Here is a 24,343-nt window from a genome sequence, read left to right on the forward strand (position 1 = left end):
ATAATACCAGTACCAGTTGAAACCTCATCTGTTGGCTCCGTGTTCGTATGTTATCATCGCCGCCAGGGAAGTCTTTATGTTACTGTTGCCATTTTGGTATTTGAACCATAACACCTGTACTATACCAATTACGGTAATATTACGTTGCGTGTGACACAAGGTTACAAAAAACGCAATACTTTATAGGTAGAATTATGTTTTTATTTTCGTAATAACTGCTTTGTTTCAACACAAAACTTAGTTACCAGCAAATATGCCTCCATAAAAAAAATCTTCAAAGACATACATATACATGAGCGATTTTTCAAAAGACCACAGTTTCATATAATTTAATACTATCTAGTGATAAATCAATCACTTAAATATTTCTCAGCTGCAACGATATCATTAATAACACTAATTCTTATAGTTTATTTTTGCCATTAAAAATACAGTTGTGTATAAAAAGTTACTTTCATTTACACTTCGACAAGTTTATTTTATAAATTTGGATTGATCACTAGTTTTACTTTCAACATATCTGGAAATTTTTCACGCATGACACATAAACGTCACATGTCATGCTACTTGTTGATCTTTAGCAGGATTTTTTTTTCAATATTTTACAGCACTTTTTTTCCATGTTAATTGTTTTCAACTTCAATGAAAATAACATGAATTGGGTGAATTAAAAAAAAATTACCAGGGTGTGTGACCTTTTGAACAAAATACATAAAATTTAGTGTATATCGACGGGCACTATACTTTTTGGATACATTGCTTTAATTAGTTAACATGGTAATATTTTATGTTTCATTCTAATAGACCATTCAGTAAATTTATGACACGTGTAGCGCATTGGCTTTTCTGTTTTTCTTACAATGTGCATTCCACGTTTAGTCTGAGTACGTCATCTTATCCACCATCTTACGCGTCATATTTAATCATTAAATATGCCATTTGTGTGAGTATATTACACCATGACTTGGTGTATAGAAGATTGCTTTGAAGTTTGTCGAAACCGTGTAGTGTCTTGAGTGAACGCGTGTAGCAGTGTGTGTGTCCTAAATCAGCTTCGAACGAGCCTGCTGACGTTATTCAGTATGACCATCATTTCAATCGAATAATGTTTTCCCGCATTGTTTTATTTGAATCTATGTAGAATTAAATTCCACATATGTAACACATTGTTTTTCATGCAGTCATATATTGAAACAAATGTCTGTATGCTACGTCATTTTTTTCTGTGTTCGCTGAGTCGAGTCTTAAAAATGAGAACACAATACAGACGTCGACGAATTTACGTTCACACTCAAAATTTGAGTTAACGATTATATACTTGTATGTTACATAATAGTGTGTGTTGCCATGTCCTGGGCAGAGTTGGAGAAAAAAATGGTTATTTCTGGATATCAAACTATCAGAACTTTTTTAGGGGTTGGACATTTGTAAATTTGCAACGGGATTCGGGTTGGTTAATCTCGATCGTGGCGTCGAGAGAAACCTCTCGGGGTCAAGGAGCTTATTTGACAATTTTCAAAACGTTCAGTAATGGTCAGACAAGAGATCTTGTTACTGGCTTACAATAAGTACAAAATATAATTAGTGTACAAATGTTGGATGAAATTATGAAGCAGAGTCATTGAAGATCACCGATTGTCGCTTTTAAAATTACTAAGAAAACGTAATGTACATTCCTTACCGTCTTTGCTGTCTGCAGCTAATTGCTCTAATCTGTTGAAACAGCGTGCACAGTTGTGCAAAACAACTGTAAAGTTAGTAGATTTGTGTGTTTACTTAATCTAATTTTGTTGTTATATCGAACCCTGCAGTTATAAAGTATACAAAATGAATAAAATCCATTTGAAGCCTCCTATGTTTGCATAACATTTAAAATACAGCATAAAAATGTGAAAGTCGATTAAAAACTTGGTGAATTTGGGTGTATATTTCCCCTAAGTGATCTAAAATCGATCCACGCAGTTAAATTTATTAAAAAAAAAACAATATGCAAAAGTCTAAAAAGCCATTTATATTAGAAGATTGCACCGCAACTAAACCGTAAACAGATAAAGAATGTGCTTTTAAAGTTGTGAAAAACTTGTGCATGGAAATGTTACCTAAGTTGTTACATTATCGACACATATCGTCAAAATTTCGAAAAAGTGAAAAAATAACTCTAAAAGGCCGTTTGAATATCGTAGTTGCTTTCGAAAAGGTGAAGAATTTTGAAACATTTTCAAACATTAAATGGTCCACAATTTGAATAGGTTAGAAATGACTCTCATATCTGAGTGATCAGGTGATCGACCGATCACTAAAATAAAGATCAATCGGTCGTGGTTAGTATTTGTATGGAAGACTACCTGAAAACAACAGAGGGTAATTTTTTACGGGTTTTGTCACAAACGTTGACAAGACAATAAAAACATTTTTTTGTGCAATAATTGCTACTCTAATGTCGAACGTCGTGGAAAATAATTTGAAATTTTCAAGTTCATAACAGTTACTATGTTGTTATGTAGAACACTGCAGTTAAAAAGTATACAAAATGAATAAAATCCATCTGAAGCCTCCTATATTTGCAGACTAAAAATGTGATCCTAAGTGATTTCATATCGAGCCCCGCAGTTAAATGTAGAAAAAAAACATGATGTAAAATTCTAGCTAGTGTATATTGAATAAAAAGGGAAAAAGCATCAAAAGTCTATTTTGGGTGGAGAGGTGTTAGACTAAGAGTTTGTTTACGTTTGTTCTAATGTAGCTTGTAATGAATCTAACAAAGGCTTAGTCTAGTCTGGATTTTACCCAAAAAGCTTTGCAAAATGTTTGTCTTGCAATTCAGGGTAGATAATCACATTTACCTACATTTTCCTCTTTATAGTTAAATATAATAAGCAGATGTATCTCGATGAGACCTGATTCGTGTAAAATGAGAGATGATTAGAAATGTTGTTATTTCACAAATCTAAAATGTTATTCTATTCAGGAATTAGGCAGAGCGTTTGACAAATATACATTTTTGTACTTTTAACGGTGAACGATCATTCTGTATTCTCAAGTTGTGACAGAACAGTGTGACTGTCTTTATATAGAAAAAGTCATAAACAATGTGTAAAGGCTGAGAGTGCTCAGAATTTTGCACTGGGCATATTATAGAACATATATACAATGCATAATTGGAGAAAACCATTATAACACAGATAACTGACTAACTTGTATGTTATCATCAAAGTATTACAATGTTTTGATGGGATATCCGGTTGCTGGAGAGGTGGGGTGGTGGTTTACGTGATTCAGACAAGATGCCATTTTGGTTAACTTTAACAGCTAGCATAAATCTGTAGTGATGTCGCAAAGTACGTTGTACGGCCGTGCTCGGCGACCTCTGGTACTAAGATACTGAATGAGGTATTTCCAGAGGTCAGGGTTCGTTTATTTGTTATCGACCCGTCTCGTCTGTAGTTGAATGAATGTGTACTGTCTGAGTACATACTTTGAGGTATTCTTGAAATAACCTTATTATTATACATCTTTTTTCTTCCAACTTCCAAGGATTATTCATGGGAACGCCGAAATCCAAAAAGTATAGAACTGAATCAGCGAACTTCATTGTGTGCAGTACGGTCAAGCCAACAGGGTTAGTTATCTGAGGTTCCAAGTAATCGCACGAAATTACCATTACAATAGAAAACAAAAGACTGGCACCCACATGTTAATACAGAGCAAGTGAAATTCTTGGTATTGAAACATTTCGTTCACACAAGTCACTGATGTAGGCAATAAATAACTTGGCATAAGGACAGGGTAGTTAATTTAATTAGTGCTGAACTAGAGATTGTAATTGTAATTACCTTTCTGTGAGCTTCAGGTGGGTGGTGGGGGACGTTGTCATATAATGTGTTTATTTCAATCTCTCCATAGAATGTGTGGAGAGTATAATGTGTATAATGGGTAGGGGTTGGAGTCATACAATTTCACTTAATTTATTTTCGCTGAAACGTTTTCAGGCATTACGTGCGGACATAATTTTCACTGTGATGTGTCAAGTCTCAAAATATAGGGGAAATTTCACTGAAATTTATTTTAGCGGCAAAATGTCTTCAGTGAAAGTAGTGCATTCCGCAGTACTAGAAGGGGCGTTCCAGCGTCAAGGGACAATCAGTTTTGAATGTAACATTTTATTTCATTTAGAAAATTACAAATCTTTTATAGTAATGATTAACACCGACAGTTTACAAAGTGTTTGTAACTGACAAAATATTAGATAAATATTTGAAATATGACTAAAAGTAATATTGAGTGAATATTCTTATGTAAGTTCAAGTGAAATACTGCACACAGTATAGTATAAAATACATTTTTTGAATGAGGAAATGATAATTTCTTGATAAAAATTGAGAGACAATATCGCTTAAAAGGATTAACATGTATATGAGGTTAAACTTATCAAGGTATTACAGCAAAATGTACATGATACTGAGCAGTTGATAAGAACTCATTAGATAAAGCCAGAGAAGACATTTTAAACTAATCATGAGTGAAAGGAAAATAGTTAAGAAAATTAAAAAGATTGGATGTTTGATAATATTTTTGATACCACATTTCCCCATTTAGCAGCGCGTGTGCTTACGTAATTTGACAAAAGTATTTGTATAAAATACAATATTATCTTGTTCAAAATACAATATTATCTTCTTATTACAGCAGATAAAAATAATATGTCCTGGCACGGCTGTTATATTCTTTTCTCATCACCCACGGGGAATAAATTTCTTTTAGCAACCGGGAAATAAAATTTTCAATTGCCCAGCAGAAGAACCATCTTAAATATATATAAAAAAAAAATTGGAAAGTTTATAATTAATTAAAATAGAAGAGCATTTCATTATTCACTTAACCGTATGATACTGCAGCAATGCTGGGCCTTCCAGGAGGAAGCTACATATTGCACGTTTAGTACAAACTCTCTCTATGACACAGATCAACGCCCACGCTAAAAATGAAATCGGTGAATACATTATCTCTTTTTTGAAAAATAAATCACTGCTTTCACCATTGTTTTAATACCGATCACGTGATGCGCTGTTACATTCTCCTTCAACACCCACGAAAAGTAAAATATGAGAAGTAGGCCTACACAAAGTACACTACACAAATTCAACATTGTAAACCAGTATACTAAAACAGAAATGCCCAGCGATGCAAAAAAAGGATATATATTACTTTTCAGTATACACATCTCTTTTGTCACATTCCCTCACATAATCCATTCCCAATTATTCCTGTGTAAAATGGAATCGCCTCAATTCACGTAAATATTCTGAGTAAAGTCACGTGATGAGCTGTTACAATTGGATGTTACACTGTTCAGCTGGTCTGGAAAATGTGTTTAATTAGCTCACATTCAAGCAACAATGCAGATTTCTCAGTAGGTGTGAAACAAGCGTGACTCTGTAATTAGAAAATAGGGGCGTTTTCAGCAAAAAAACAAATAACCATGGAGTACATACAATATACTGAATTTCAGAATTTCTCGGATTAGTTACAGCAGCAGATACCATAGAAATATCAGACGAAACATGAAAACACTACATATTGTATTTCGTTCTGGACCCTCTCTATTGCAATTCCAGGAATTACTCCCATAAGTACAACCATTTACCACTTTGGTATTACCCACTCCTTAAAACATATTCTTAATACCACGCTGCAGAGTTATTAGCCTTATTCACAAATTATACCTGAACACATTTATGTAGCAACATTATACAATTAACAACGATAAGTGTGATAAGTGATATCACTTGGATGTGTAGACTGTAGTATATTGGATTCAATGAATATTATTATAATAATATAGCAATAGTAATAATATTGTTGATTATATCCAGTAATCAGATAAACATTAAACAATGCTTGCTTAAAGTAAGAAGAAATATACATAGAATATACAAAACCTACACTGTCATTTCTCTTCTTTTGATACACTAGCTACAGCATCAGCACATTTACTCCATTATTATTCATTCTTTGTGGCAGGCCGTGGACCACTGTCAACACAATACTACAATGCAATACACTGTACCAATGCTAATTCTTCACAATATTTCCATTTTTGTCTTGCCAACAAATGATACAATGCCTTTCCATACATGTAAACAAACTAGCAATAATGTAATGATGTAGCCAAGAAAAATCGAACGAGTTTTATGTAAAGACTCTTCTAATAGAGATACAATAATACGATTTTAATTAAAAACAAATTTACCTTTTGAGAATCAAACAATACTACTACGGGCAGGTTTACTGTTACTTTCAGGTAAGTGTACATACACCTCACTTCTTTTTACCTGCCTAGGCGTCGGCGTGTTAGACTCTATGAACAATTATATTTATTTTGTCGGAGCTATCCCATATTTTCCGTGCAGGTCAAGGCTGTAATGTCCTCAAATAAAAGGCCTCAAATAATGAGCGTAAACACCAAATTAAAAAGGTGGGCGTTTAGGGCCCTCACATTTTTGGACAGCAAATATACTAACAACAACAGAAATGTACGGTAGTGATTTGAAAAATACTACTATTCATGTGAAATGACGATTCACATTTTGAAGATACCATTGGCAAAAAAAAAACACAATTATGCAAATATTAAACTAGTTTCACATCAGTATGCGGATGCTTGCTACATATTCTTCCAAATAAAATACGAAAGAAGTTAATAAAAACCTTTACAACAGCACCAAATAAACGGACTCAATGCTATCGTAACAAAAATCTGCTCGGGGCCGCCGTTATACACGCAAAATATGGAGTAAACCGGAAGTGACGTCGTGACTTACACCACCTTGTTGAGCATGTAAATATCACTGAATAAACGGCAGAGTAAATATGTCCCGCGAGCTTGGATTAAAACGGCGCTCATAAACGATACCTAATTGTAAAGCTTCACGTCACGGCACGTCTCCTCTCGAGCACCGTGAATTTCTAAGAAAAAGGGTGTTTTATTTTGATTGTTAAATCCAAGTAAGTACATTACCTGTTCAATAATTGTTTATCGCTATATATAGTGCTAAGTTATCTCCCTTTTTCTACGTATGTATGTTCTGTAACATACTCAGTAGCGAAATATTTGAATTCGAGTGGAACTGCTTTAAGGTATTAATACCTGTTTGTGGGCACTCGCTTGCCTAACAAATTATTCGTGCCTTTTTATATGTAGACAATGCTGACTGCACACTGTTTAAAACTCGGGGTTCATCTGGATGTAAACATACTAAATCAATCTCACGGTTAATCCTGAAAAGTTTAATAATGTATATTTTCCAAACGCTAAATATATAAACAAATATATAATAAATATTATTTATTTGAAAAAAAATGTTCCAAAATCAAAATGTTAGTTATTTTAGAATGAAATTACAGATATTTCCCAAAAAAAGCAGTAGATTCAAACAAATGTTTGCATTCCCAAGTGCATCGTCCGAATCGCACGGTCCTGTGTCTGCGAGCTATAGGTCTCTACACGATACCGTGCGGGATCACATAGGCTAATTGCTTATCTTAAGCAGCGAGATCTGATTGGGCGCGCCTCGAAACAAGGCGCCCAATCAGCTTGAACATACCAAATTATAAAACAAAATTCCACTTCCTGTTTTTGTCGCTATGAAGACGTCCTTTCCACACAAAACTGCATCGATTTCCTGTACCTGATGAGGCTTGAGAACACCAACACCGAAAACTTTCGTAATTTTATCATCACAAATATCACGATTCATGGGCGCCGCCATTTTGTTTAAAATGAAATGCCAAAGAGCGATTTGTAAAACGCAAACTGATTGGACAATGATTAGCCGCAACTGACTACTGGGGGCGCTGTTAGAATACGCATATTTGAGGGTCGTTCTGCCAAGGTCTGTTTAGAGGCTTGGTAGAATAGCTAGCGAATATGTTCCAAGTGCTGGAGCTCAGTTGGCTTCAACAATCCCACACTCCCTAACACCACAAATAGTAATACATCATTCAACTTGAACAACCATCATCCACTGGGTAGAGGTAGGAAATATCCTTCGCAGTACAGGTTCCAAAGTAAAATGACATTTGAGAGTATATAATAAAACCATCTAAAAGACTAATCTTCTCACTTTTATAGGAATCAGGTCTCATAGAATTGCTCCATCATATTAACAAAATATAATCTTGTTTAAATAATTTCTCGGGTTTTTGCAAGACAGCAGCTTTACATGTGCTGTGAGAGTATATATGAATTACTTTGATATGTTACTTTGGCTTGGTTTCTGGGATGGTGCAGACACGGGTACACGTCTGTTACTCAAGAAATGTATCATATCTTGCAGAATCTGTTAGAAGACACTGGAAAATGCCATAGGGCTTACATAAATTTTAATGACAGTCATGTTAAGCGCTGCTGCATGGTTCTTTGCTTTCCAATAATATCATCCCAATTGATCTGTACCAATCCACGTAGCTCTGGCGTCACAAATACTTGTGTCCCTTTGCTGGCTGCTGATTCATGTCTTATTTGTATAAAGTGAAATTTCCTCAGCAATTAGATGTGATTTCCATAATCCTAAAATTAGAGAGATATACGAGTAATATTTTTTTCTGCTGAAATTCGGTACATTTTGAAATATATTCTATAATTCTCATTCTTAATTGGACTACATGGACGTAATTTTCCATTGGCTAAAACGAAACTGTTTTACTTTGTGATATGTGACAATAACTGATTTCAAATAGTTAAATTAATGATTCCGTTCCAAATTAATTTATCAACCATTAATAAATAGTGTGTATAAACGTAATATGCATGAATAAATTGCGAACACCAGAACATGAAGTATGGAGTGCCGTTAGGCACGACCTACTGTCCGGGGCTGCCATTCACTGGTAAGATTTCTTATCAGATCCGGGTTCTTTCATATGCAAACGAATAGTTGCGGAGATGTCTATCATTTTCTCTTGGCCAATCGTGAAACAGGTAAGGGGTCGCTGGATACTAGGACCGCCCACGACTTATGTGAAGTTTGTTTTGACTGTACCGTACTATACGCGATCGCGACACTTCCATAGCAGACACAAACAAATCTTGACGAGTGCATTATAAAAGTGCTGGAACGTTTAGAGTACCATGATATTTCTTGTAAAGAATCCCTGGGTGACACTATCGCAAACTACACAGAGGGAAGAGATGTGTTCGCCAGCGTGCCAAGATTAAATTCGTCTTGTCATAACTCGTTTCGAAACCAGAGATCCCCCAATTTCAGTTGGAATTTGCTTGGAAGAAAATGCCTGTGACTTTACCAATAACTCTCGCTTAGTTAGTTGAAATTTCATCCTGAACTCATCAATGTTTTTATGTGGAGTCGACGATCTCAGTTCAAATTGTCTACATGTATACGAGTTGGCAAGATCGTCTCTGCTACAACAAATTTAATTTCTTCGCATGTAGTTCTGTTGCTTTCACGGAACAGGCTGCCCCGGTTTTCTATATTTTTTATTTGACTGCCACAAACCATGCACTTTGTTTCCTTGTTTCAAGCACAGTCCCTCCACATGGACTGTGGTTCTCGGCGATTTAAATAGTTTTCTTTATTTTTGTTACAGTAACTGTATCATTGTGTTCATAACGTGAACATCCAACACATTCAGGAGGTCAGCCATTTAAAACAAATTTAAATACATTATGTTAATATAATTTATTGCGTGACATCAGCATCTACTATGAATTATTCATACCAACTAGAAACCTGCAGACGGAGACAGTCTCTCGGGACTGAAAACCCTCACGAAAAGATGTATAATAATAAGGTTATTACGAAGATACTTCAAAGCATAGCTCAGACAGTAAAACCGTCGCATAGACCTCCGCTGCACGTCGGTCAATACTCCCGCTGCACTGTCGTCGTGCATACTTTGAGTATCTTCGAAATAACCTCATATTCATGATTTCTACATGTTTTATCTTGCCAATTATCGAGAAGATTTCTTGCTTAGATTGAAATTCTTCTGGAGTTCTAAATATTTATATATATTCCATGTTAGGGTAAGAAGTATGTTCACTTTGTAAAACATTCTCCCCGTACCGTACTATTTAACGTTCATAGAAAATGGTCTTTCTTTCATTGAAGTCCCAACTTGATATTGTTTTAATTGCGACATATGTGTTGCTACCGTCGTACGGGTAATCTAGGAATTTCGCTACAGCGACCTCTATTACAATTGAAGTCTATTTGTGTGTTATGCACTGGAGTAGAAATGCCGTCAACGTAAATATGGCATCCATTTAAAGACTCGCTTCCGTCAGTATGCCCGAAGTCTAGGTAAATAGTTAATTTAAATCTATTTTCTAGTAGCGATAGAAATGATTAATATCTATTGGTGCCGACCATGTGTTTGATTCTATGTAATTTATGGATTTGTATTTGATGATTCAAAATGTGCATGATCACTATGACGTAATATTTCAGATATTTTGTCGCAACAGCATTTTTAAGGAGTACCGTGTCAGTTTTTAATAATTGGAATTTGCTGTAAATTCAAATATTCATTTTGGAAAATTATTGAACACAGGAGTGCAACTTATTATAAATCGCACACCAAATGATGAAGCGCTTGTGTGATCTAAATGGGTGACACAAATAATATTCAAAACGTCAATATCGTTTTAAACTTTAGAAGTCTACGAATGAACATTATACTATTTACAGAATTTAATATACTGAAGAAAGCAAAAAAAAACATAATTGTTTGAACAGAATTGTCTTCAATAGAGGGTGCAAGTTTTAGAAACGATGTATTGTTAGCGTAATTGGACCTTCATGGGGTGATGCGATTTGAGGTTCGCAACATTGGTGATATTCACACTGATCACTTAAGACAATGGCCTATTTTGTTTAATATAAAGTGTACTTACGACACAGGGCTTCATCTGACCGGTCTTGACATTGAGCTAAAAAGTCACAGACTTGGATTTTCTTGATACATAAGATACTATCAGTGCAATTATATATCACGTCCGCTGTACACAGTTCTTCACTTGCGACTGCCTCTACATGATTGATAACAAAGACACTAGCTGTAACCAATAATAGCGTGTTCTAATCTGCATTGTATGGTTGATATGAACAATGTCATTGTTGTCTAGTTTATCCATGTTGTGTATAGCCGTTTTTTGGTTTGAAATGTGTGAATATGAGACATGAAACATCTACTCTCTTATAGACTTGGTTGTAAAACAACTCGAAGAGTTAAACCACACACTAGACATTATTTGTTGTCTGCTTGTAAACAAAATGTGGTTCTTTTGTTATTTTGTATACAACCTGCACTATGCAGTTTATGTGGGTAAATATTTGCATAATTGTACAATTGGTTTGTTATTAAAAACTCTACTTCTAATGTCAATCGTTATTCACTCTATTTCATGTTGAATTGTAAACATATGATGGCTAATAAAATGTAAGTCTGTTTGTATAGTTGAATAATTAGTTTAATTTTAAATTTGTTCTTAATATGCAGTTCGTTGTTTACTTCCAATTGTGTTGTGAATATAGTACATCATGTGACAGGAGGTAACTAGGCAGAATTGGACATGATTGTATTTCTGTTTCACTGAGGAAAAACTCAATATGCTGCCTGTTGACTGTTAATGATTTTTTATCATCATGTAATGAACTATTTGTGTACCATGAGATTGGAGAGATTGAGTGTTTATTGTAATTTTGGAAAACTCAATTATTATGTTATTAATAAATTATTAATGTTAGACTTGATTCCCCATTAAAACGCACCAGACACGCGCTGTTGCATTTTATCGACAGAGGATACCGGTTTAAGAATTACTCGTATACGGTTTTCCGTTTTCTGCTCAGTATGCAACCAAAAGGGCGGCCTCATACTAGTCACCCCCTGTTTTGTTGACTGGGAATTATTTAATATGGTGCAACCATTTAAGGTTATGCGAAAGTAAAACGGGCTTTAAAATATTTTTTAACAAATGTTTGATTATGAAACAAGATACTTTCGTTGTGGGTAAACACGTCATACAAGTGCATATCATACTCATTGTCAGATTACAAACAAGTGGTTTAATTGTTATACCAATAAGTTGACAATCCAGGTTTATTCTATCCTGTGTATTATATTAGGAGTGGGCGTTACGTGATTACAATCGAAGAATAACATTCTTGCTTCAGATTTATATTCCAAACGATTCCCGGTTAGGGTTACATTTATCAGCAAATAATTTACTATGCTGTACATACCACGCATTCCCTATTTCCGTGCACCCCTTTTCTTAGTACTAATACGAATAAATATTAAATATAAAGAAAACAATTATTCACTTATAATACAGGCAAAGTTATATACGCACACATCATGGCCAATCACTGTCGTTTTTTTAGTGAGAAGAAAGTCGGACGTACATATACAGAAATTTTGAATTGAATCGCCTATATGTTGCAGGTATGTCTATGCGGCTATGTTGAATGACAATTCCAAAAATTGAATCATGACGGTGGGTAATGTACACAGTCTGAAATGAAAGCAAACCCCAGGAGATGTATAATGGCAAAACATTGTACTGCATGGTGAAATCTAAATTAAAATTAATTGATATCTGAGGTTAAAACGACCACTGACAAATCGTCGTCGGTAGCCAATATGTACTCACTTACCTGTCTGCAAAGATCCAGATATAAACACAATTGCAAGAAGATATGTATACGCCATGTCGAGTAGTCGCTAAATTACAGCCACAGTTCTCACTGCACGCTATCGTTGTGTTTCTTTATATTTACACCTCCGATGTGTTGTTCTCTTGTCATCGACGTGTATAAAATCGTTCTAGTGAAGCCTCACTCGACCTTTTAATAACGTATTATATGTATGTACACACTATTAATGTATATGCTAATAGATTAGTTTATTTTTCACGTCGTATACAGAAACGCTTTCATTACTGTCAATTTCATATCCTATGGGGTGAAACCTTTTTGTCATTTTTGTGTTTATTAATCTTATTTCTCTGCCGTTTGTTATTTGATGTTTGTCGTTGATACAAACTACCCATTTAATAATTTAACTTGATGACTACCATTAAAGTAATGATGCATCGCTTATTAATCACCACATACTATAACTATAACTAATGGCGGAATACGATTACGTGTTTTAACCTCCCAGGGTCTACACGGGCGGCAATACTTTGAAGTGCAGAGCGGTGTCTCGCACACAGCCACAAAGACGTATTAGAAGTTTGGCAAAACCTTCAACTTTCGTCGTCAGTTAGTGAATCGGCGCATGTACATAAGGGTAACAAATTCCCCGAGTTGTAGTTATCACGGTGGTTCTCAGACTGGTAACGCTATTGTTTAGGGGTGTCGAACGTACTAATCCCCGACGAGCGTGTGTCTCGGCTACGCTGGTGGCTTACGCTTTGCCGGGAATCCTCGGTCTCGCGTGCATTTCACTCTTTCTCCGTATTCAGTTATATCAGATCACCCAGAAAGGAGAAAATTTTATATTGAATTGCCGAATAATATAATTTTTAGTCAAGATTGACCATATTTTAGGAAAGTAACGATTAGTTGAATGTATAGACTATAATTATAGTAATGTTCTTGCATGTATAATGAAGAAAAAAGAACGACTTTGACCGTAATAGAGACCAATTAAGCGCGTTCAGTCGATGTTTGGAATATGGCGTCAGAAATGTACACACCCACCATGTTCCACTTGCTACTGCAGACAATTCAAATGTTTTAGTGTCTTCTGCTTCATTACACAGAACTCTTAGTTGTATTTGTGCGTTTGCAGAGCTGTAACTTGACAGCTTGAAACAAATAATTGATTAGTGATTATTAAGATGTAGTCTACTATTTAGAATAATTTACTAATTTACGGATGTGTAACTTGCAATTAACATTCGAGCGTACATACGTATGTGGCGTCTCCATATGGTAAATTCATAGCCAAAAATATACTGGGAAGACAATTTAAATTTCACATATTTTTTACAGAAACACTTTCCACAAAGTGAAGCAAATTCAAATTTGATATTTACTGAGGTAAAATAACACAAGTTTTATGCATAACATGGTTTTAAATGCACAATTGTTTTTAATGAGAAAACATACATATTATCCCATTTCAATGTGGTTTTGAAATTACGAAAATTAATTCCTTTTAAGTAAATGAAATCTTATCTTTCCCAATAGATATGGTTTCAGTTTACTATAACAGCAATATTTGCAAAAATAGACATTTTATTTTCATTTCTATAGTAGGCTAGTTAGGATACTAATATGTAAAATAGTAAATTTAGTACAAAGTAACATTTCAAATTACCATTATACTGAAATATAATTTGCGTATTTTATTAAATGAAACCTTGCTATTATAGTAATATCGTAAATCATATAGGTAAGATTTAGTCAGCAAATTCAGACTATTATTTGGGAATTATGTGTATATGCTCCCGTAATTTACGCATGCGCGAGATATATGGGTCTCATATAAACAAAGATAGTGGCAGATCAAACGTAAGTGTCACCAAGCATTAATTGGGTATTTTTTAGGTGATAGGAAGGAGTCACCGGCGGTAATTTGTGTAAGTTGCGCATGCCAAATTGTGATTGTCATTGGAAAAGCGCATTGGATTGTGGGAAAATCAATGTTTATCAACACAAATGTCGCACATGCGCAGCACGACGACCTCCACTCTTAAAAAAAGAATTGTGATAGTGATAATGCTGATTCTAATCAAAATTTTGCATTGCATTTGTTTCGCATTGTCCTTAAATGCAGACATATACACTTACATGTTAACACGGAATAAGGACCTGTCACATAGATTAGATGGTAGATACTGGATAAAAAACTAAGCTAATCTAATCTAAGGTAATAAAGTCGCATTTAAAGAACGACCATATAACAGCCATAAACATAGCATTACCATTAACCGATTGAAATAAGATAAGTTAAACTAATCATCATCATACATTTGAATTATTATCATATATGTAAAAACCGTCATATTTTATTCACATTCGTACATCTCTTGTTTATTTCCACTAAGATATTTTGAGAAGTATGCTTTCAACAGATGATGTTCATCAGAATACATACTCATTGGTATATAATTGCCTGCGAAGTCATATATTGACTGTACAAGTCACTTCAATCTTGGTCACATTTACCAATGAAAGAATTGATGATCATATTGGCGATGTACTTCGTCATAAAAAGATTACATCAAACATTACCTAAAAGATTGAAGACTCGTCTATACCTATTATTTCATACACATACACTAAAGTCATTGCACCAATATGTTCAACAACAGGCATTGTAGAATATAAAATTTAAAATTGTTTAATATCTTCCGATGGTTATCGAACATTATTATTTCAAGAGAATCTTTATTATAATTTTGTATGGTGGCCCATACATACAATTTGTCCGCTATATGAAAATCCGACCCTATTTGAAAATCGCTCTGCTTCTTGAAAAAAAGTCGGTCGGATACTTTAAATTGCACCGCTACATGAAAATCGGCCGGCTACTTGAAAATCGCTCCGCTACTTGAAAATCGCTCCGCTATGTAAAAATCCGTTGGCTGCATGAAAATGCATGCGCTACTTGAAAATCGCTCCGGTACTTGGAAAAAGTCGGTCGGCTAGATGAAAATCGGTCGGCTACATGAAAATTGCTCCGCTACATGGAAATCGGTTGGCTATACGAAAATTGACACAAATTATTTAATTTTTAAAGAAAACAAATGGGAAACTGTATGCACCCCAATGAGCTGAAGATGATGCACATAAGGCATGGTGTAAAAAACTCGTATGTATATTTACTAAACGCTTGCTACACGTGACGTAAAATGAAGAGTTTAAATTTAAATAGGGAGCAATGACTTGACATAGCTCTTTAAGTTAACTTTGAGAAGAAATGCTACACGAGATAATTTACAAATGTTTTGCGATATCATGCATACTAGTATGTATTTTTCGCTGTTATTGTAATTGACATTATAGAAATCCATATTGTTTGCCATTATAAGTTTATGTGTCATTATCACCGCTGGAAGAGGGGTACACGTGTTCACGTGGTTTTGAACCTTCTCCTGGTTTGTTTCTACTATTATAATACGATGTCGTACAACTTCATCTATTTAGTACTCAAGTATCAATTTGATCTACGCATATATCAGATTTGGCAATTGAGATTCTGTCATCGTTTTTATAGTACATGATTAGTTTTTCGTCCATTCTTGAGTATTGCAAATTATTATTATATATCTGTCACTGTAGCGCCATAAGTTACAGCATGCCTTAAATTTGCGGTATTTTACGGGGTATTTTCAACCTACCATATTAGGAAATGCAAATTCCAAATATGGAATGATTACGCGCGTAAGCGTCCTCTAATCATAAAAACAAACATGGCTGCCACCAAGGTTTGACCAAACTTCACACAAAGAAGTTCGCTGATTGTGTTCTGAATTTTTTGGTTTTCGACATTCCCATGATGTATCCTTAGAAAGAAAAAGGTGTAGAAGAATAAGGTTATTACGAGTATACCTCAAAGTATGCACTCAGACAGTACGCCGTAGCATACTCTTGCTTACTGTCTTCGTGCATACTTTGAGGTTTCCTTGTAAAAACCTTATAATATTATTATTATTGTTCATATAGAAATATTTTGTTTATTCCAAATAGTGTTTATTAGTAAATATTGCGTCATGTAACTGAATTCTGTCTTCCCATTGATTATAAGTTTTACAAAAGGTTTTACAATGTGAAAAAATCTGACTCAGTCTCAACAGAAAACTGTGCACTCATGGTCGTAGACACACACACTGCTACGACTCGTCTCAACCAGACATGTTATCCCGGGGCACTGAGTTACTGACGTGATAGGACATATTTCTTAGTTGCAGTGGTAGGGCTTTTTAACCGAACTCCCAAATTCATACCTCGTCATAGATCATTTGAAGTTGAAAAACATATCGCATTTTAGATCAAATTATAATTGGGTGTACCTCATTATAGACCAAACATCGGCCATGATATGTGCATGGGCTTTATGAGCGAAATTTTGTCTTGACGTAATCGCTTTCTTTTATATTTATATTTTAGAAATGTGTGCACGACATATTCACAACCAAATTGCGCCAAAAGCGCACACATTTCAATTATTTTAGATAACATATTATTTGTCTGTGCAAATAGTTTAGTTGGCCATTCTCTCGCCTCAGCTTTGACAATCACACCGATTTTTTGTTAAATAAGTCATGAACATTAGTGTGATCGATCGATTCACAACCCGTAGTTGCGAATCATGTGATGTGTGGGTCGACAAGGGGTATTTTCGTAAGCTGTAATCAATTGTTTTTATTTTCGTAATAATGTAATTTAAACAAATAAAAAAACGTAATTTCGTAGACATGAGCAAGATGTAAAACGTAATCAGCTATTCCATTCTTCCGTAATTCGTACAAAAATCTTAATTTGTTTAAGTGTATAAACCATTTTCCATATTAAATATCATAATTCGTACGAAATTACAAACTTGTAATTGCTCATTTGAAGCCCGGTGTCCGCGAAGAATTTTCCGTGCGCTAAAACTTCCGGGTAAGGTCGTTGCACAAGCGCAGTGAAGTTCTTGAATTTTCAATGAAAATAAACATTCTGCTGTAGATACATCGATGGCAGATGGCTAAGTTGTTACGCATATCTGGAATGTATGTAGTTTCGGCCACCCACATGTTTTATATCTTGTTGATTGAATCCTTGCAGTTATATATATATATTCAAATTATTTATTTTATTTATATATACTAATAACTCGTACATTGCAATTACAGCGTATTTATTTACCAATAACTCGTACGTCAGAAGTACAGCTTATTTAAATTAAATTTGGCGAGATGATCAGTTCAGAAATGTTTATTTACGACAATTATATATCTTCCCTGGACTAATTTGCAGTCTGTATGTTTGATATTGATTTTTTTCCAAAAAAAATATTTTTAAAGATTTACATTTTTGAAAATTGACAAGTTTATATTTTTATTGATTATGTATGTATACCGATAGTTGCACACATTGACAGTCAGTTGTTCATACATATAATTGTATTTTATATTACATAAAAATAAATACACCATGCCTTGCAACGTATGCAACAAGTTATTATTGAAATTATCTGTTGTTGGAGGTCACGGGATTTTCTGAAATACTGATACCAAAGGTCCTATTGCAGAAACTATCAGTAAATACAAATAATACATTCATAAACAAAATACAACAACCTAGCAATATCACGAATACCTCTGTTTGTGTGTATCTTAGCGAGTGTGCGTGGAAGTTCAACATGCAAACACCAGATGTGTCCTTTACTCAAGGATTATAAAGGATAAATATTATTTTGCCTGGCCTTGTACATAATACGTGTCGCATTGTTTTTTTTTGTAATTGAACTATTCGATTATTTTACTAAAATAAAATGTGATAAAGCTTTCTCTTCTAGTTCCGTTGTTTTGATGATTCCACATACATGTCAAGCATGACCACGTATAATTTTATTTTTCCAAACATAAAAAAATAATTGTTAAGAATTGAGTTGATATCGTCACAAAAAGAAAATATCTAACAGAGATTAACCCAAGATATCTACATTACATGTATAAAATCAATTGAGCTGCTAGTTTTCAAGAAGTCGTCGAAGGTTACCTCGCAACATACGACGCGATTTTCTAGATAGCGGAGCAATTTTCATTTAGCGGCGCGATATTCAAGTAGCCGACCGATTTTTGTTCAAATAGCGGAGAGATTTTCATGTAACGGCGCGATTGCATGTAGCGGAGCAGTTTTCATGTAGCCGAACGATTTTCATGTAGCCAACCGATTTTCATGTAGCGGAGCAATTTTTAAGTAGCCGAGCAATTTTCAAGTAGCGAACAAATTGTATATATGGGCCACAGTAATTTTTAAATGATTCTGCACTCTGTTGACGATTATGTCAAGAAAATAATGTCAGATACACGAATCATGAATGAATAAATGTATATTCTCTCTTTGATACATATATTGTTGTACCTTCTAATTACATGTGCATGTGTTTTCTTGATAATTCCAGTAATTTTACATACAAGCACGGTATAATAATTACAAGGAAACCAATGCAAGTTCCAAATCATTAATGTTATAAGTGATATAATTCATTCCTAAAAAAAACACAAGGCGTCATATAAGTCTGGATATCGCTGGTCTTTCTACATTTACTACGAGTGCATTGTTCAGAGCATTGATACTGTTATATCGTTTGTCAATAAGATGTGGATATTCAATGAACATATTACATTGCAGAAGTTTTCGAAACATTTACATTGCGTCTTTCAAATGTTTTTTTTTTTTTCAAACCAAAAAACTTCGTAAGCAACGAATACCGGTTGAAAAAACAATTTCCATCACATTTCTGTTATCAGAATGGTTCTTTAATATTATTATATATACGTTATATAAAATGACAAAAACTAATATAATAAACCCAATTACTGTTACATTAGAATTTACAACACAAAGAAACATAACATAAACAAAAACAATTACAACAAAATTATACTAAGAATAGTTACATGGTGAAAATGAGTTGCTTCTGATTAGTTGATTAGCTATTGAATGTTGGTAATACAATGTTGAAGCATAAGGGGGAGTTCATCCCATATATAAGACTATGCCAATGGATGAATTCTGTAACTGATTGTTCATGTTCACAAATTGAACAAATTTACATCACCAATATGACGACTATTGAGCACAGTTTTTTGAAAAAAAAATAGCAACAAAGCTAAATAATAAAAATGTCACATTAACAAAATTATATTTTTGAAGCTTAAATTACTTTTGTGCGAAGCTTGGAAGCATATATTCTGAACAAAATCATTGAAATAAGTACAAATTATGTGCCCAGTGCAAGCTTATCAACTTCATGATTTAATCCCCAACATTCCCATTTCTCCAGCATGTGATATCTATATATTACAGCTGTTAAATTACAGTAAATAATTAGAATTTTATTATGTGTGCTAAAATATTACATCAAGATTGTATTGCCTAATGACTAGAACAGTCCTCCATTTGTTTTTCTTGTGAGAAAATTCTATGTCATAATGATTTTTATGCACAAACATAATTGCTGATGCCCGAATTACATTCAGACGCGATGTAATTCTATTTGCGTACCATAACTAACATCAGGCAGGAATAGGTAACAAATATAAAAATTCAAATGAACACCAGTAAACATGCAACACTGGGAGAAGTCAGCTGAATGTTTGAAACAGTTTTAAAGACAGAGTGAGTGTGTGTGGGTAACAACGAGGAAAGCTAGAATAACTAAGACAGCTGGCTATTATTTCCAGTTGCATAATATGCGCATAAACGATAAACGTTTATTGTATGTGCTGTGGTGCAGAATGTATTTTTTTTGGAAACGCTAACATCACGTCATAATTTGTTCTCAGGAGGTCCATGTATCACTCGCTGGCTTGACTCTGTTTCCTTTTTTATTTTTTTCCTGAATTGTAAAAATTGCGATATTGGTGACCATGTGTTATTTGCGTTATCACATCGAACCTACATCCACCATGCACAATCACATCTACCACACACCACTCACACCCGCTCTCCCACAAAATAACAACATTTATATTTGAAGTATGCAATATTTTATTTTATGTATTATAAAAGGTTTCACGTTAATCAATAGCATACATACATTGTTTGCTGAAAAATCTGCGAAATGTTATTTTCAGCTACGGAAACTCTTTTTAGTGACTGTGTTTCAGCAGTGTGAATCACTCACTTTAAGTATGCCTTAAATGAAAAAAACGAGTATCTTACTTATTATCCATTTTGGCAAGTTAGCTGTCTATTTCGGATACCTAAAGTTGAAAGTTTGAAAGCAACCCGAAAGCAACAGCGGCCGGGCAGCACCACTGCGACGAACGACAATTTGTTATGCACAGTAGTTTCAATGACGTCATCTATGTGATATATCATGTAATATCTACTTGGCAGACAATATACTATGTAATATCCAATTTTATTCGATGTCATGTGAATGGGTCTCAACCAATCACAGCATGCTTAACAACAGTGAGATGTTATAATATCGACTTGTCACAATACAGAGAATATTCTCCACTCACTACTGAACAGTTTATAATACTGTTGCCATGATCAACGGATTTGGACGCAACAAACTCCTGGCCAAAGTAATAACATTTCTAGTCGTTGAGCTGGACGTAACTATTTAACTTTTACATCTATTAAAGAATGTGCTTCGCCAGTCGTCAACCAACAGACCAGGTCCTGCTCTGGTCAGCATATACCTCGGCCTTATTCAGGTTTCGTCTCACAGGCGAGTTTAAGGTCCATTGTATACATTCTAAATGCGGGCTTTCCAAGGTATGGGTTCTTCCTACCTAGCACCTCAGAGATTCACAATTGAAATTCAATGTCTACTCGCAACAGCTGGTCAATCCAATATTTCTCAGTATTCCAGCTACAGTTTCCGGAGTGGGGCATAGGCATGGGATAATTATGTCAGTTTGTCGAATTACCTAGGGTACTGTCAGGTTGAATACGGTTGTCACAGGCATGGTACTGTTGACGTGGAATGTTACCATCACTAGACTTGTGATTGGCGTTGTGCAGTTTAAATAGAGTGATATCTTATGCAGATGCAATTGTGGATTAGATCAGTGATGATTGGTTGGGAGTGTTTAGGTGGTGACGATTTGCTGCAGCAGACATGGACTGTAGATTGTTGCTGCCACTAGAGCTAAATGTTGGTTGCATTGTGTCAGTGGGTTTTATTTTCACTAGTGTCAGCTGTATACTATAATGTGAAATGAAATGTAGCGATCGAGATAGACAGAAATCTTGTAGTGAGACACAGAGGCATATAGAATGCAATATTAGAACATAATATTGAATATATTTGGCAAGGAAAATTTAGTGACAAATTGTCCAATATTTCCTTTGTCTACACATGTTCACAACATTTTTTTATAATGTAAAGTTTAAATTAAATTCTAGTGAAAAGGTACTACTGTCCGAGACTATTATGTTATACGTACAAGATTGCATACCACAGATTATATCTCATTGTTTAGTTGTGTAATACAATATAAATACACTCAAGGTTAGAACCCAAACAGAAGTTATTACTGTTAGTAAACAATCTCGATTTCACATGTCAAGTATCTATCGATCAGCTGTTCGATTTCATGTGTAAATATAATATCGTCGTTTTCAAATAATATGCAAATTGTTACAATATTACTGATCTATCTCGAATATTAGGCTTTTACAGTGTTTTTTTTCAATCCATTTAATTTTCAGGCAATATTGTAGGTTGCTATTGGTTAATTGGACCTGGAAAACGTATATCCTTAAATATTTAATGCATTATCAAATAATGGGAAAATGAATCGGCGACATTAAAACAAAAAATAAGCGTAAATGCATCAAAATTTACTTATACACAGTATGTCGCAATTAAAAGAAGACTGAAGAAAGAAATGAAACTGACCACAAAAGTTGTAGGTTCTGCCAATTATTTTCCTAATTTACTTTGCTGCATTGTTAGATAGACAAAAATTAATATTAGTTGCCGTGTGTGAGATAACTATGTTGGGCATCTCAGTATCGCCGACCATTTAGACCTCCGCGGCAGTTTCTTTCATTGACGTATTCGTATCCAGCCATTAGCATCTACATATCTGTTTTGTTCTTTCAAGTTATAATATGTGGTGATTAATAAGCGATTAATCATTACTTTAATGGTAGTCATCAAGATAATTATTAAATGGCCAGTTTGTATCAACGACAAACAGCGAATACGAAACAACATAAGAATAAGTTTAATAAACTGAGAAATAACAAAAAGGTTTCACCCCATAGGATATGAAATTGGCAATAATGAAAGCGTTTCTGTATACGATATGAAAAATAAAGTAATCTATTAGCATTTACATTAATTGTGTGTACATACATATAATACGTTATTAAAAGGTCGAGTGAAGATTCATACCGGCATTCAACTGACATTTAGCGTACCGTTTATTTCATTTAATTTATTTGAAAAGACATTTGTCCAGGCGAACTTATGTTTTACTAGCACGGTTTTCTATACGTCGATGTCAAGGGAACTACACAACAGAGAGGTGCATATATAGTGACACAACGATCGCATGCGGGGAAAACTGAGGCTGTAATTCAACGACTCCTTCGACATGGAGTATGCATATTTTCTTGCAATCATGTTTATTTCTGGCTCCTTGCACACAGGTAAGTGATTTTTTATGAGTGTATATTGGCTACCAACTATGTACAAATCATTTGTTGATATTTAACCTCATATAACAATTACTATTATTTTACAATTCACCAAGCGGTGGGATTTTTTTACTTTGGAATTGATTTCTTCTTCCCTCGGTGTTTGTTTTGTATTTCATCCAAATAATGTTGTTTATATAACGTTGTCGAATCACAAACTAGCCAATTCAAGTCCAACTCAATAATCAACTCTAAGATGGAAACTTATAGAATTATTCTGCTGTCGACATTATCAACATACATGCTGGATATCGGAAGGTACTTTAAAAATAAAATGTCTGTTTAAAATGAAATTTCGATGCTAACACCTATTAAAACTCATATATAATTATGTTGCCATATGACGACAATGCACATTGCTTATTTTACTTACATGTTCGAAACAGCTCCCTGTTTTCAGAAACTGTCATTAACAGGCTTGTCCAATTTTTGTCAATCTGCAGACGTGTTTATGCAACCCAAAGCTGTTTTCAAATCAAACACTTGATTCAGTGGGGATTTTATGTTTTATTCAAAAACGACTTGTGTTTACCAAATATTTTTATAATTTCATCTCCCACATTTTGAAATTGTTCACAGTTTTTCTCAATAGAAACATATAAAGAAATGCAATATTGACTTCGCATAGGTGAGATAGGATTTGCTGTCATCATAACGGTGATTGTGAAGGTATAGTTGTAGCTGTATATGCCAATTTGTGTAGCAATAATCAGACTGATTTATTTTATGTTTTGGGAAATATAATATGTTTTGGGGTGTACATTTATAATAAAACAAACCAAAATGCGAGTGTAATACATAATTACGTATTTTTAAATCGTATACATCGTTTCAATTAAAATTTCACTAATGGCGATAACTTTCGTGTCAACAGCGATTTCTGAAATCTGGACAACATTGAAATAAGTATAATATTTTCTGGTAAA

At 34.2% G+C, this 24,343-nt stretch overlaps 1 protein-coding gene across 1 annotated transcript in view; it reads left to right on the top strand.

Moving 5' to 3' along the window:
* The first annotated feature begins 23,314 nt into the window (after positions 1-23,314).
* Positions 23,315-24,343, top strand: part of LOC102803403 (MAM and LDL-receptor class A domain-containing protein 1-like) — a 37,890-nt gene continuing 36,861 nt past the window's right edge. Inside the window, exon 1 of the mRNA XM_085495415.1 lies at positions 23,315-23,369. Coding sequence (XP_085351541.1) covers positions 23,315-23,369 — 55 coding nt within the window. The remainder of the gene's footprint in view (positions 23,370-24,343) is intronic.

Source organism: Saccoglossus kowalevskii, chromosome 21 (assembly GCF_978046115.1).
Source record: "Saccoglossus kowalevskii chromosome 21, keSacKowa6.1, whole genome shotgun sequence".
NCBI lineage: Eukaryota > Metazoa > Hemichordata > Enteropneusta > Harrimaniidae > Saccoglossus > Saccoglossus kowalevskii.